The sequence below is a fragment of the Schistocerca serialis genome, chromosome 1, assembly GCF_023864345.2.
Source record: "Schistocerca serialis cubense isolate TAMUIC-IGC-003099 chromosome 1, iqSchSeri2.2, whole genome shotgun sequence".
In the NCBI taxonomy this organism is placed as follows: Eukaryota; Metazoa; Arthropoda; class Insecta; order Orthoptera; family Acrididae; genus Schistocerca; species Schistocerca serialis.
Window position 1 is genome coordinate 373,845,184 of NC_064638.1, and position 15,925 is coordinate 373,861,108.

The window sequence follows — 15,925 nt, forward strand, 5'->3', positions numbered from 1 at the left end:
TCATAGTTGTTTTTATATTTCTTTCGCAAATGTACTCAAAACTAATAAACTCAATCATAGGCGTTTTCGTGCCTCGTCGATAGTCGAGCACAACAAACAACCAAAAATAAAAAAATAATATGTGTGTGTGTGTGTGTGGGTGTGGAGAGAGAGAGAGAGAGAGAGAGAGAGAGAGAGAGAGAGAGAAGGGGGAGAGAGGGAGAGAGAGAGAAATAAAAAAGAATCAGAGAGAGAGAGAGTGTGTACAAAATTCTTGTAAAGAAATTGAATCATGGTATGTAAAGAATTCTTTCATTTAAAATGACACATTCCACATCATTACGAAATGTCGTATTCATGATCTATGGAACAAGAATTAATCTAATCTAATATAATCTGATCACATCATATTGATGGCTAGCCATGAAGAGTCATGAATTACCGAAATTTTTGCCAATACCGGTAACCAGTAACCAGTATCTTACTAATTCGTGTCGATAGAGGCATGCTTGTGTAAAGATATTCAATTTTATTAAAACAGACTTTCGTCGTAAGGTTATCATGAGTAGTTTTATTTCATTTCTTATAATACAGTGCACAGTTTTCGTAAGGTTTCCTTTAGTGTTGTTTAAACAATAGTAAACATGAGAGCGAAATTAATCATAAACGATATATGCGAATTCTCTGATGTTATCTATAATAGTCTGACAATGCACATGTAGTTTATTGATTACATGCATGTAGAAAACTTGTTGTGATTTAAAGCTGTCAAACAATGTTTGAAGAAGAATAAAATGCCACTACCAGACGACAGCTAATGTAGAAAATACTTTTCTGAAGTATTTGGGCACGATGCGCTCTCCCCATACATAATACAAAAGCTTCGAAATGCATCTGCTGCCTGGCTGTCTATTAAACCGGAAAAGAACAAAACGTCACAGAAGTTAGCCCTTTTTCCACATGCAACTATTTTGGGCTGAGAAGTGAAGGGAATTATGTTCAAAGTTCCATTAGATTGGTAACATCAGCAGACAGCAGAATTGCGTTTTAAAAAATTCTACTAGTAAATGAATTCGAACTCGCGACATCTTGCCTATGGTACACGACACTTTCCATTACGCTACTAGCTGACACATAGCTGCAGCAGCTCCAGAGCTGAACAACAATTCCTCCAGAACTTCTGCATACCACAGCCCTGCGAGATAATGCAAATGGCCGGGTCTAGACGTCTGAGAGAAACAGTTACAGCTTTTCTTTTGCGCTGCACAACGTTTTTTACAAACAGATAGCGCAATAGAATAGCCTCTAGTGGAATGGAACACTCCCTATTTATATTTCTGCATCCTACACTATTGGCAGTTCTGTGTAGGTGGCAGTTACGTGATTTTATTTCGGTGATTACAAAATAGAGCCGAATGTATGCACTGGGTAGCCGAGGCAGCTAGTTCATGGTGATTCAAATGAATGTACTGAACATGCTGCAAATTACTACAGGGAGCCTGTGTGTCAGAATTCTCATCCAGTGTGGCGCAACAGCGTTACAATAGAAAAATGAATCACAGAAAAGAGGGTTTGGTGGTCTGTTGGACTGATGGTAGGTTCTTATACCTGTGGTTTGGGTTCAATTCCCACTTCTGTCAATGATTTTAGATAGGGAGAGAAAGACTCCATTCTCTTCTGACTACACCAAGTGAAGAAGATATAATGGCAGTGTGGTCTAAAATTCACATTAAAAATGATATCCCTTCTCTGCCAAGTAGACGTTAGGTTGAACCACAATAAAGTCTGGAGTGGTGACATGTAGAAACTCTATCACCAGTAACCTTTCTTATACTAGTTATTTATTTCTAGTGACGAAACAAACGCTATGTAGAGTCGCAGGACACTTATTCCATCTTTTATCTGAGCTTCTGTATGTCGATAAAATTGGTTCTGAACTGAGAATCCGACTCAGACCGCCCTTAACGCGGAATTTGATCCCTTCGTGGCAATGCAGGTCGGCTACTATTTGTTGTTTGTTCAAAACTGCAGATTCCTCAGCATCTCCACATATTACGTGTGAATGGGTTCGAATCCTGGCCCGGCACTAAAGTTTTCATTATGTATTATCAAGCTCTAGCATGAGAACACCTATCTGCTGGTGGATAATAATTTTGATTTTTAATGTTTTTTCATTCGTTGTCAACACTAACGATATCTGACGTTTTTGACTCCCAGTGGGACACAGAACTATTTGCGAGATCACTGTAAGTTCAAGATGTTATGCCGAGCTGCTGGTGGAGAAAAATTCGGTAGCTGACGTCTCTTTGTGTGTAGTTTACAATATGTGTGGGGCTCTATTCCCAGTGAGCACTGAACTCTTCGTCATATTATTTCTAGTTGAAACATGCTCACATGTCACTGCTGATGCAACAAACCCATATTTAACGTTCGTTTTCTCTAGAATATAACAGCGATAGGTGCCGGGTTGGAGTCCTGGGAAGGAAAAAAATAATGTTTCTTCTCGTCATTTCAGTTAAAACATCTAGCTACTGCCGAGAAAATCCGATATGTCAGAGTTGGCTGTGCTTCGATATCAATTCGATTAGGTTCTGGGTTCGAATTCCTGTCCAACACAAAGCTTTACCTCACGGCATTTCAAGTAAGTTACTTGCGAAAAAGAAATATTTAACATCTCTCGTAGTTCGTTAACAGGGACAAGAGATACTGTGGAGCTATTCGCGTCCGTTAAAAATGTTTGTGTTATGTAATTTAAAGTTGATATTTGCTAACTGATACTGTCTAAAATCGAGGTATATCACCCTCTGTATGCCTAATCAGCAATGACTGTTAGTTTGCGTCAGTCACGAAATCTTTGCTTAGTTTGCCTGACCTGGGTTTGAATCCATATGCAGAACGAGATGGTTCGTCGCGTCATTTGAATTTAATACATATTCTCAAGTAGCAGCTCTTGAATAACTTAAATTTTTAACATCATTTTGTGTTAAATAATAAGTACTGTATGTTACTTTGAAGAGGAAATCATGAATATGACGAACTTACTACGTGCATTACCTATCTGACGTAATAATGAGCGTGGTAACACTTCAGGTATGTCATTTATTGTAATAAATGTGAGCTCACAAGCCTTAAGGGCAGTCTTATCTGTGATAAGGTGTTCCCTGATATTTGTAGCATTGTGGTATTACTTTACATCATGAGTTATTGCGATACAGAGCAGTGTTTTCTAGTGGTGACTTGTTGGAACCATTTTCAATAGCCAAACGACTGTACCAAGGAGCGATTAGAGGACCTGCTAGACAGCTGCGTTATGCCGGTTGCATGCGAATCAGGTGAAACGCAGTTCAGGTCGTTCGGATACTTTTGAGCATGACTGTACATTACAATCATATGTAGCTATGATGTAAACTGGGTAAATGGCCCATTTATTGTAACAGTTGTTTAGATAATAACTTAACATCTTGATAAACGTAGAAGGCATGCATTTCGTTCTACTGTTTGACTGAGGATGGAAGGGCTAGCTCTGAGCATCCACATCCGCAGTAGATAGCATAACGTTGGACATAATGTTAGTAATCTGATTTGTAATTATAGTGCTGCAAATGCTAGATTTTAATTACCAACTGTTTACCATGGCATGTGAGACTGTACTCGCTTGTGAGTCTGGATTGCAACCATCGTAACATAATGTGTAAAGTGTTCTGTGATGTTTAGCATGTAGAGCTATTCACCAATGCCAAACTCAATGGACACAAAATATCCATTCCCACCACTTCAAATGGCTTGGATGCCTCCATAATCTTTGTAGTAGACTCATTGATGGCTAATATCAGCATGTTGTATGCACAGGATGCAGTTCCTCACATTCTGGATGACATCTTATCTCCTTGTCCTCCATCAGTACTACTCAGCTATTCGACAATCAGTTGTTCTTTGGCTTCTGTGACCTGTTGATACATGGTCATGTGTTTCCTTCACCAGTTTGTCGTTCAAAGCTGTAGATACCACAGCACATGGTGCATACTTCATCATCCTATAAATGAGTCACTCGTGTACTGAAAACTGCGATGTGTCGTACATAAATGGCAGTAATTGTCATCAGTCTGTGCTTCTTGACAGTGAGCAAGGCTTTTGCCAATCCTCACATTACCCAAATCTTTCTGCTCTAGCAATCAGCAATGCTGTGTTTCTTGCTGAGTTCAGGTACTGTCTCATAGCCGAATTCACTGAACCTTACGGAAGAAAAATAAAAGTCCTCTGAGCAGCCTACAGTCATGGGAAGTTGAAATGTTCAAATGTGTGTGAATTCCTAAGGGGCCAAACTGCCAAGGGCCCTATACTTCCACGCTACTTAAACTAACTTATGCTAAGAACAACGCACACACCCATGTCCGAGGGAGGACTCGAACCTTGGGTGGGAGGGGCCGCGCAGTCCGTGACATGACCCCCTAAACCGTGCGGTCACTCCGCACGGCATCATGGGAATAAATTAGGACATGAATCGGTGGTTCGGTTACTGAAGCTATGCGTTATATATACCTCCGTACAATTCTGGTGGAGACGGTTCCTTGACGCCTCACATTCATGTCGGCAGCAGTCTGGCGCACACTAGACCGCAGGCGACGTGACGTTGCCGTTTTTCAGACACTTGTGGACTCTCTGTGCGCCGGTTTTCGCATGTGTAAACACTGTCCAAGACACACTCCGTTGATACTGGAATCCCAAGTTCTTGTGCAATCTCCAGTGTGCTGCGACACATCCGTCTTGCACCTATTACCATCCCACGTTCATTGTCGATTAACTCGCGAAATACGCCCACGCTCACTACACAGCTGCCTGTAACGAACTGACTAGCCATCGTGTCTACAGTCAAGCCATACGCAGTATGTAGTCGCAACATTCGGGCCTAACTCATCTCCAAGTCGGAAAAACCTCCCTGTGACTTTTGCCCATTCGTTTTATATCACTCGAGACGAGAGTTGCAGACACGCATCGAAGATGCCGCACAGTGTATACGAGGTACGTTCAATAAGTAATGCAACACTTTATTTCTTAAAGCAATTTTGTTTTTATTTTGGATTCCAGTACACCACAAATTTCTCACTTTTCTGGCTGCAAAACTCTATTTTTCAATATAATCCAGTTTCAATGCGACGGCATTACGCCACCTAACTGGGAAGGCCTTAATGCCCGCTTGCTACCACTCTGCTGGTCGACGTCGGAACCAACATCTTACTGCTGCAGTAAGCTCCCCATCATCCGCGTACTGCTTTCCGAGGAGAGTTGGTTCAAATGGCTCTGAGCACTACGGGACTTAACTTCTGAGGTCATCAGTCCCCTAGAACTTAGAACTACTTAAACCTAAGGACATAACACACATCCATGCCCGAGGCAGGATTCGAACCTGCGTCCGTAGTGGTCGCGCGGTTCCAAACTATAGCGCCTAGAACCACTCGGCCACTCCGGCCGGCTTTCCGAGGAGAGCCTCCTTCGTTGGCCAAACAGATGTAAGTCGGAACGTGCGAGATGTGGGCTGTAAGGTGGATGAGGAAGAATAGTTCAATGAAATCTCGGGTGTGCAAAATTGTTTGCGGCCTTGTGTTCTCATGGAGAAGGCGAAGTTCCTTTGTATTTTTGTGGCATCGTATTGCTCAAGCCGATTGTCAATTTCCTGAGGGTAGCGCAATACACTTCAGAGTTGATCGTCGCACTACGAGGGGGACGAGTATGTCACCACTACCCACAGAGACGTCCAGTTGTGCAGCGAGCTGTTTGATTGTGATACGTCGATCACATCGAATGAGATTGACCGCATGCTCCAGCACTGTAGGAGTCACAACTGTGTGCAGCTGGTCGGCACGCAGGAGATCGGACAGGTTTGCGCCACCTCAACGACTCACTGTGCCTTTGTTCACTGCCAGGTCACTGTAGACATTCTGCAAGCGCCTTTGAATATCTGTGATGCTCTGGTTTCCCGACAAAAGAAACTCAATGACTGTTCTCTGCTCAGGACACGCCTTCGTTACAGACGCCGTCTTAGAGGCTACACATAGCGCCACCACCTATCGGAACTCATGAAACCATAGCGGCTGAAGTGGGAATATACCACCATGTCCCACAACAAATTTCGCATTTTTTTCAACCGAAATTGGCCGAGAAAAAATATGCCACAATGTTAATGACCACCTCGTACAGATGGAATTTGCAGTTGCAAGTCAGCAGAAAGGATGAGCAAAGACCATTTCGTGGTCAACGAATATGTTAATAATATTCCATGCGTCTAACAAATCATTCGCCTCCCCTGCTCTGTAGTCGATGTTGTTAACGCCTGCTTATGTGGAAGCGGAGAAATACAAATTTTCATTGGCAGTATATGGCAAGCAAGGGGAAGTGAGGAAGGTAGCGAAAGGTTCCTTATTATTATCTTTGTTTCAATGTATTACGGTAAATTTCTCTTCCACTCTGTGTCTCTTGAAGGTTTTTGTTAGTGATCCGTTTGCCGAAAGGAAACGATAAGCACGGTGCCCTTTTGTTTCGTCTAGAGAAGTATGCTATGAGTCGACACAGATTTCATTCTCTTCCTCTTTTCTCCCCCGCATCAAATCAGTCAGAAGACTGACAACTCAAAAATTAATTGTAACGTATTTCTCGACAAATAGATCAATTACTTTTGATAAGCCATATATGTAACTCTCACACTGGACGAAGTGCCTTGTTTGATACTGTAATATTATAGAGTAGTTACTTCCCAAATCTGCTTCAATGTATCCGTTTCACTCCAACTGCAGTCCTTATGTACCAAATACGTAATTCTGATTGCTTGTGTACACGGTGTAACCAAATTTCCTTTACAGACCTTGAGGGCTTGTAGCGGGGATCAAGACGGTTAAGTTTAGCGTAAGTTCTCATGTCCAGGAAAGTACTGTTTGCCACCACACGCAAAATAGCGCAATATACGTTGTTCTCTGACTTCTGCAGCTTGTCGTCTCGGTCCACTTACAAGTAGGCCTCGATGTGGCGATCACCGCCGTCATCGGGGATACTTCAGTATCATGTTCCAGCACGCAAGATCACAAATTCCTCGTCCACTATTCTCTGCCGCCGTAATAATAAGCACAAGTAGGTCTACCTCGGATGCCACAGGGGTCTTATAAATAAAGGATTTCATGTGACTCAATTGTTTTAATATAGTGGATTCAAATCGGAAGGATGTGCAAACCAAGCAATAGTGTCATCACGACCTATCCACTGTTGCCCAGACGATCAAGGACAGCACATGAGAACTGAGGTGGTGTGCTGTTCTGTTGGAACCACATGTTTCGACTTACTTGCAGTGCCACATTTTCCAAGAGCCCATGCAGTATCCCGTCAAGGAATCGCAAATACATGGCACCTTCTGATGTGGAGGAAGAAGGTACGGCGCAGTCACACATCCATCCAGGATCCCTGCGAAAATTTTCAGACAATATCGTCCTGAAACCCATGCGGCGTGCGGCATGCTGGTTTTATCAGCCTGCACAGGACTATTGTAGGAATCGAGAACACATTTCCTGGTGAACTTGGCCCCATCCGTGAAAACGATTGGCCATAGGACAATGGGCTCGTCTACACAACGGTGCAAGAACCACCTGTAGAAATTGGCTCCAAATGAAAAATCCTGTGGCTGCATTGCCAATACCTTCCAGAGGGGAGAGGGGGTTTGTACTGGTATAGCTGCTGCCATCCAGAACACCCCAGACAGTTGGTCGATCCACATTCAGTCTACTTGCTATGTTTCTGGTACTTGTTGGCCCTACAGGTGGTGAATGTACCTGCCTCCGAGACCTGCTGTTATACCGTATTAAAGAGGGAGTGTTATTGTGTCCTGCGGAGTGGAAAACACTCCGTGCACAACTGACGAGCAACTATCCCACTGCACCGAAATTCCTCGTACTACAGCATAATGTCGGTATTCCAAAAACGTGTAGTTAACCATGGTCACCAGCAACACACTACAAATGAAATGTGGGTGTAGCTTGCTTTCTGTACTGCAATGAATGATTACTACTGTACAGTAGAAACAAACATCACGAACACAACAGCAGGTAGAAACCTCCATGGGCAGATCGCAAACTGAGTTGAACGGTGTGCAAATAAACCTGTGGTGGTTATGGGGCATCAGGTGATCGGTGAAGGATGTACTAATATCCTTGCCAGTGGCGCCGAAAATGCGGGAGATAACAACGTGTCTTGTGGTATTTTGGGGACAACGGGAAAACGGTACGTTTCCAAATATGAGTTCCTACGCTAAGCCTAATCATCTTGCTCGACAATACAAGTCCTCAACGTTAGTGAAGGAAATTTAGCTACACCCTGCACTGAGGAAAGAAGTGCTGCACCGTTTCGAGTAGACATTCTCGTAAGAACATTCGCGTCCACAATCGAAGACTAAAATTTAACAACTGTGCGAAGTGAGTCGTCCACACTATCACAGTAAACATCGCTGTCGATGTAATACGTTAGTTAATGGCAAATCGAAGCGGCCTTATTATGTGGAAATGAGAATGCAGCTAACACGTAGTTGCTATTGAGAGATAAAATTCATTCCAAAATGCAAAATTTAACAACTGTACTGAACTATTCGAGTGGAGAATACGTCTGTAAATGCTTACTCTAGAAGCAGTGCATGTTTCCTGTACCGATGAACGAAACGTGATGCATCTAGTCACGATCAGTTCTCTTCTGCAAAGCGCAGAGCTGGTATTCGACGAATGAAGTCATGAAGTGTGACGTCATGTGGTGGTCTTACAGCAAGACCGAGCTCGCAGAGGGAGCGCCGGTGCATGTGCATGATGACGCAAAGGGTAATTATTGACGCTGTTGTTATGTTGTTCTAGGTGGCGTCAAGGCCTGGGACGTATTGGGAGAGCGCTTTGGAGCTGTGCCCTTCGCTTCCGATAGTAAGTAATTCTATTTTTCAAATGTTCAAATGTGTGTGAATTTCTAAGGGACCAAACTGCTGAGGTCATCGGTTCCTAGTCTTACACACTACTTAAACTAACTTATGCTAAGAACAACACACACACACACACACACACACACACACATACACATACACACACACACACACATGCGCAAGGGAGGATTCGAACCTCCATCGGAAGGGTTCTATTTTTCCATCCACAGCTGCGGAGAGGAACTGTGAACGTTACGTAGAACCTATTTTTTCCTTTAATTTTGTACCACCGTAGCTCTAGCATAACTTCGTAGGCTCCCGTTAGAGTAGGACATGAAACTTTTCGTCCTTTTCTCCAATTGCAGAGATACGATTTGTTTGCCTACTTCTCCAGCATTTAATCGTACACAGTCGTGAGGTTTTATATCCCTTATTGCTTTGCTGATGAATGTACGTACCATCCAGAAATCGACTTTCATTTGAGTCTCATTAATTCAACTCATCTCGCTTCCTCTTCTAAGATTTTTCATAATTTGTGCGGTCTGGTAAGTGATAATTAATGATTAACTGAAACGTTGCAATGGTCAGTGAGAAGTTTCCAGACAACTCAAGTGATAAGTGCACAGTACAAAAGAGAGTTCCTGAGTTGACCCGAGATACAATATCAGTTTCTATCAGATTCGAAAGATCGGTGAGTAACCGTACATATCCACCTCGTGGCCTTCACATCTTTAACCCAAAGGTGATCACTCGAATTAATCAGCTCAATTCGATATGTCTTCCCTTTCTTCTGGTTCTGTACTACCTCGATTCCCGCTAAAGAAGAAATGTGACTGTGGCCTGTAAAGAAGGATTTAAGAATGGATGGAGAACAATTCAAGGCACACAGCTGATTGTCCCAGTCAGGAGTCATTATCAGACTGAGAACGTACTGTCAATATGGTCACAGAAAGATGCTGCCGCAGCTTCACAAATAACCTTATTATCTTCAGTAGTGTTAGATAAACCCGCTGCATGAGTATTCAATAAATATTAACATTATTTCAATCTCGTTCGATGTTTGCTGAATGGTCTGAACATAGAGAAACATAGCTTTATACCCCTGAGAATCTTAAATATTTTTTCATCATTATGCACATTTTATGACATGCGAATAACACACACATCAGAGTAACAGCGTGTGGGGCTACGGAGTGGGTGCCCAAATTGGTTGAATAAGGAATACAATAAGAGACAGCCTCAGGATTAGTGATAGATCACTGGGACGTAGGAGACTGTCTGTGCAACAAGCAGCCTTTGCAACTTATGTACGAGCCACACAGAAATTCTAATCAAGCGCGAGCGTTCCGATCCAGACTGAACTGACACGTGGCTTCATATACCACAGAGGGCCTCGTGAATTTTCATGCGTTTCTACTCCTATAGGTGAGTGAAAAATACCGAAGAATATAAATTGACAAACGCTCTAAGGAAGATGGCAATCATTTGACAAAAATCTACTTATAAAATTTCAAATTTTTTTCGTATTACAGAAGCAAAATGTGCTTTACAATCTCTGCAGTATATTTAAGAGTGAACTAAGTACGACTCGCACTGTGGCACATAAGCAGTTGATCATCTTGATGGTCTGAAGTTCACTATTTCGTTTTGTAATAACAATATACATTTAAAATAATTTCTTAAAATAATTCACCGACAGTACAACATATAGTACATGTGGATGTAAACGTAGATGAAGAAACTATGTTCTACCAGTGACGCTGATCTCAAGAAAGTATTTTGTTTGTAAACAGTCATCATCCCATTTTCCAGTCATGAATAAAGATTAAAATTATAGTGCATAAAGAATGTGCTCTCTGCTGTGCACTTCCAAATCGGTGAGCAGTAAGCTTTGTATTTAATTTACCGTACTAGTCTCTGACGTTATGTAATAATACAGTAATTTTCCACAGTCTCGCTAGAACGTTTGCTTTCATTTTCGAGGAGGTGCGTATAACTTGCAGCAGACTCGAATCGTTGTACGAATACTCGTGAAACTATTTTGATAAAAGCTGCAAAACTCACTTTCATCTGCGAGACGAGTTACAGGTGTCTCACATCACTGGCTTGAGGCCTACTTCTGTCTGAATTGAAAACTGTCCACCACTGACACTCTCACCTTATCTCTCAATTTATTCCTAGGATATAAGAAAAGAAGAGAGTCGCAGAAATACTGAAAACTGTTCAGAGTTAAATAATGAAAGCTCACTTACGTCCTCATGGAACCAATGTAATTTATTCACACTTGTACAAACTTTACCAAGTCAGTTCCTCAAGTCAAAAACTACTCCAGTTTTCTACGAACTCTACGACCCGTCACATGGTTACCACGGAACAAGCACACTAAAGTAGAACCCTCAATCTAAAAAATCGGAAGGGTCAAAATCATATCCACTTCTTTGTGGCAAGCGCGGAGTCCCAAGCTTCTGCAACACCTTTTTCCTGTCCTGTAGTGCTATCTGTCATCTCTGATTATATTTGCTTCTCTTGCTCCTTGTCTCTTGGTGGCAACCTTTGATGTTGACCCAGATATTCTTTGGGTTCTGCCTTCCTTTCTTGGAATTAAACGTTTTTCGGCTGCAGTAATATGTGCTCTTCTTCTGAGTCTGATCTACATTTTCCAAATTTTTCTGTAGAGAATCCCGACTGAAGAAGAACATCATAAACAGTCTGTTACCACCCCTCTTCTCTCTGTCAAATTCCATCGACGATGTTGTGCAAGATGTCTCCAACGCTATCATCAACGCTGCTTGAACTGCTATTCCTCTTTCCACAGGTCACCTCTTCCGCCGGCTAATGTCATGGTGAACCAAAGGCACTGCAGTAGCTGTTTAGGGTTGCTGAAGAGCCCTACAATGTTTCAACCGACAACCTTCGCAGACCATCGTTATGATTTTTAAATGATTTCATTGTAAGGCTCGCTATCTAATCTTCCCTGCAAACGAACGCATCTTCATCCCAGGTGTGGACCAGGCTCCATAGTCTTCTGGGCTGTCAACGACCAACAACTATTCTGTATCTTGTTCTGGGGGCGGTCTTTGTACTGATGCATCAGTTCTTAGTGAACAACTTCTGACCAACTTTGCGACAGCATCAGCGTCCCCTTCTTATCCAGCTGCCTTTCCAGAGCAGAAACGACCAGCTGAAACCACCCTCCTATGTTCTATCCCCACAGAACCGAATCATATAATGAAATTTTCTCTGACTGGGAACTGTTTCAGGCTATTGGCTCATCTCGGGATACAACCGCCAGCCCTGATTCAGTTCATAATCAGACGAACCAACACCTAAATGTTACATCTTCTACGGGATCTTCAACAGTATTTGGCTCGAATGGCGAGATAGTATGGTCATCCCAATCCTTAAATCAGGCAATAACCTAACATATCTCGAAAGCTACCGACTAACTAGCCTGGCCAACATGATCTGCAAACAACTAGAAAGGATGGTTGCCCATAGATTACGCTGGGTTCTCCACCCATCAGTGTGGCTTCTGGGAGCGAGGATCCATAACCAACCATCTGGTGCGTTGAAAACCGCGATCTGACATGCTTCACTTCATTGCAGTTTTTTTTTATCTACATAAGCCATAAGAAAATTGGGGATGTGTTAGACGACGATCAGTTTGGCTTTAGGAAAGATAAAGGCACCAGAGAGGCAGTTCTGACGTTGCCGTTGATAATGGAAGCAAGACTAAAGAAAAATCAAGACATCTTCATAGAATTTGCCGACCTGGAAAAAGCATTGTACAATGTAAAACGATAGATGATGATCGAAATTCTTAAAAAAAATAGGGGTAAGCTATAGGGAGAGAACGGCAATATACAATACGTACAACAGCCAAGAGGGAATAATAAGAGTGGACGACCAAGAACGAGCTGCTCGGATTAAAAAGGGTGTTAGACTGGGATGTAGTCTTTCGCCCCTACTGTTCAATCTGTACATCGAAGAAGCAATGATGGAAATATTGAGGAGCAGAATTAAAATTCACGGTGAAAGGCTATCAAAGATACTATTAGCTGGTGACATTGCTGTCCTGAGTGAAGGGGAAGGGGAATTACGTGATCTGCTGAATGGAATGAATAGCATAATGAGAAAAGAATATGGATTGAGAGTAAATCGAAAAAAATGAAACTAATGAGAAGTAGAAGAAATGAGAACAGCGAGAAACTTAACATCCGGATTGATGATGACGAAGTAGATGATGTTGAGGAGTTCTGCTACCTATGCAGCAAAATAAACAATGACTGACGGAGCAAGGAGGACATCAAAAACAGACTAGCAATGGCAAAAAGGGCATTCCTGCCCAAGGGAAGTCTTCTAATATCAAATATTAGCCTTAATTTGAGGAAGAAATTTCTGAGAATGTACCTTTGGAGCACAGCACTGTATGGTAGTGAAACCTGGACTGTGGGAAAACCGGAAAGAGAGAGAATAGAAACATTTGAGATGTGGTGCTACAGACGAATGTTGAAAATTAGATAGACTGATAAGGTAAGGAATGAGGAGGTTCTGCGCAGAATTGGAGAGGAAAGGAATATTTGGAAAACACTGACAAGGAGAAGTGACAGGATGGTAGTATCTGTTAAGACGTCAAGGAATGCCTTCCATGGTACTAGAGCGAGCTGTAGAGGGCATAAACTGTAGAGGAAGACAGTGGAATACATCCAGCAGATAACTGAGGACATAGGCTGCACATGCCACATTAAGATGAAGAGGTTGGCACATGAGAGGAATTATTGGTGGGCCGCATCAAACCAGTCAGAAGCCATACAACACCGCTTGGTGCCACCACATTTTATTTAAGCGCCATGCCTGGGGCTTTGAAGGCTCCTTGCCGGTATTTGTTCGTCAACTTTTATTCCACCCGTTGTTCTGGGTTCAAGTTGATACTTCAAACAGCTCTTCATGGATCCAAGAGAACAGCTTTCACAGGGCTCCGTCCTGAGTGTCCTCATCGCCATCAATCGGCTAGTGACCTCTGTCGGGAATTTGTTCACGTCTGCAGTGTACGTGGACTACTTCTGCATTTGGTACCGATCCCACTCAGTAGCCTCAGCTGAACGTCAGCTCCAAAGTGGCATTTAATGGGCTTCTGTGTAGACCATTTCACATGGTCTCCACTTCTCTACTACTAACCGTGGATCATCAATTTCTGTCGTTGCACTAGGGTCCATTCTGACCCTGAAGCCTGCTCAGTACCGAGCTCTCGGAAGTTGTTGCACAGATCCGTCTTTTGGATCTCCTTTTCGATAAAACTGACTTAGCTGCCCCTCATCCGTCTTATAAAGACTGGTTGTATATAGAAGCTTAGCAATTTCTACTTCTTTGCCCACACCTATTGCCGTGCAGATCATGCTACTCTTCTCCATATTTACTGGGCCCTTGACTCATCCAGACTGCATTACAATTGCTAGGTTTATGGATCAAGGACACTTTCAGCTTCGAAATTGTTAGACCCAGTCTATCATTGTTGAGTTCGTCTGGCCACTGGCGCCTTCTAGACTAGTCCCCTAGACAGTCTCCTTGTCGAAGTGGGGATCTTATCTCTTCAGTTCCGATGGTACCAACTCTTTGTTTCCTATTCATTTGCCCTCCACAATTCCCTCATCATCTAACGTATCCCATTCTTTTTGCACAAAAGGAGCGTCAACCTCCTGAAACTCACATTCAGATAGAATTACCAGTTCGAATATGCCTCACAGCCTTCTATCAGAATCTCCACCTCTTCTAATGTGTTCCTGTGTTTTCTTATGCACCCCTACTCCCCACCCCACAATTGGTTGGTACCCAAAAGATGAAGTGGGACCGATCTATTTCAAGGTCCTAAAGTCTCAGTCATACCTATGACCTTTCAGCGTTCAGTCTTGAGACAGTGGAGCTGATAGCCGTTAACAGAGTCCTCCATTTTATTAGGCCTCTGTTTACTGTGTTTTAATACGTAGCGGCTCAATTTGGGTCACCGACCGTTGTTGCCTTTACCACACTGTGATCTCTGATATTTATGGCCGTCTCGATGAGCTTAGTCTTAATAACTGCTTGGTTGTCTTTTTCTGTGTCCCACGTCATATGGGTATCCCAAGGAATGGAGGACCATTTACCAAGAAGAGCGGTTACTCACATCCTATTCGCTTTACTGGTCCCACATGCAGATTTGTGTTTGCAAATCACATTACTGCTCATCAGAAATGAAATGGCATCTGGTTGGATACTCCGCACTCTAATGGAGATTATTGCTTCATGGCGCTCTTCCTTCCGTTTCTCCTGAAAGGAATCTACTCTATTATGTCGTTCTCACATAAGTCATACCAAGCTAACCCATAACTTTATTTGATTTAACGAGCCATCCACTCATTGCAGTTGTGATGGCTCACAGACAGTAGCTAATATCCCAGTGGAAGCCCCATTTTTTCTGGCTCTCCATGCCAAGAATGGCCATCCAAATTCTTTGTCGTCACGCAGTACCTAGATGGTTGGGGTTTAGCCGGCCTCCCTACCAAACGTATTCTAATACCAGATTAGTGCCTTTCTTTTGTAATACGGCCATGTGCCGGTTCTGAGATACCTTCGAGCATTGCAGACGTCATCGCTCTGTTAATTATATTTGCTTAGAGGATGCTTGCGTCTCAAAATTTGCAATTGCTGAGGCTATTTAATTGGGTTTGGCAGCCCGGTTTTCTTTCAGGCGTTTCGCCGTCGTTGTAGGGGCGATATCTTGCAGTGACTCAGGAACACCGCTTGGCTGGTTATTGTTGCTTTCACGTAATTAACCTTGCTGTGTTAATATTTCTTTTGCCAGTCTATACCCTACGAAAGGGGTCTTGGAAGGCCGGTCCTCCCTTTGTACACTTCCTTGGCCTTCCTATTTGGTAGTCTTGAGCCCCTTGCGTATAAGTTTTTTGGTCCACCCCTTGTGAGGAGGCAATTAAACTCTTGGCTACTTAACGGAAGCAGTTATTCATGAAGGTCTAC

General features: G+C 42.8%; 1 protein-coding gene across 1 annotated transcript in view; it reads left to right on the top strand.

The window, feature by feature from the left end:
• The window catches only part of LOC126470819 (uncharacterized), a 42,494-nt gene that overhangs the window by 15,325 nt on the left and 11,244 nt on the right, over positions 1 to 15,925 (top strand). The window contains exon 2 of the mRNA XM_050098833.1: positions 8,856 to 8,918. Coding sequence (XP_049954790.1) covers positions 8,856 to 8,918 — 63 coding nt within the window. The remainder of the gene's footprint in view (positions 1 to 8,855; positions 8,919 to 15,925) is intronic.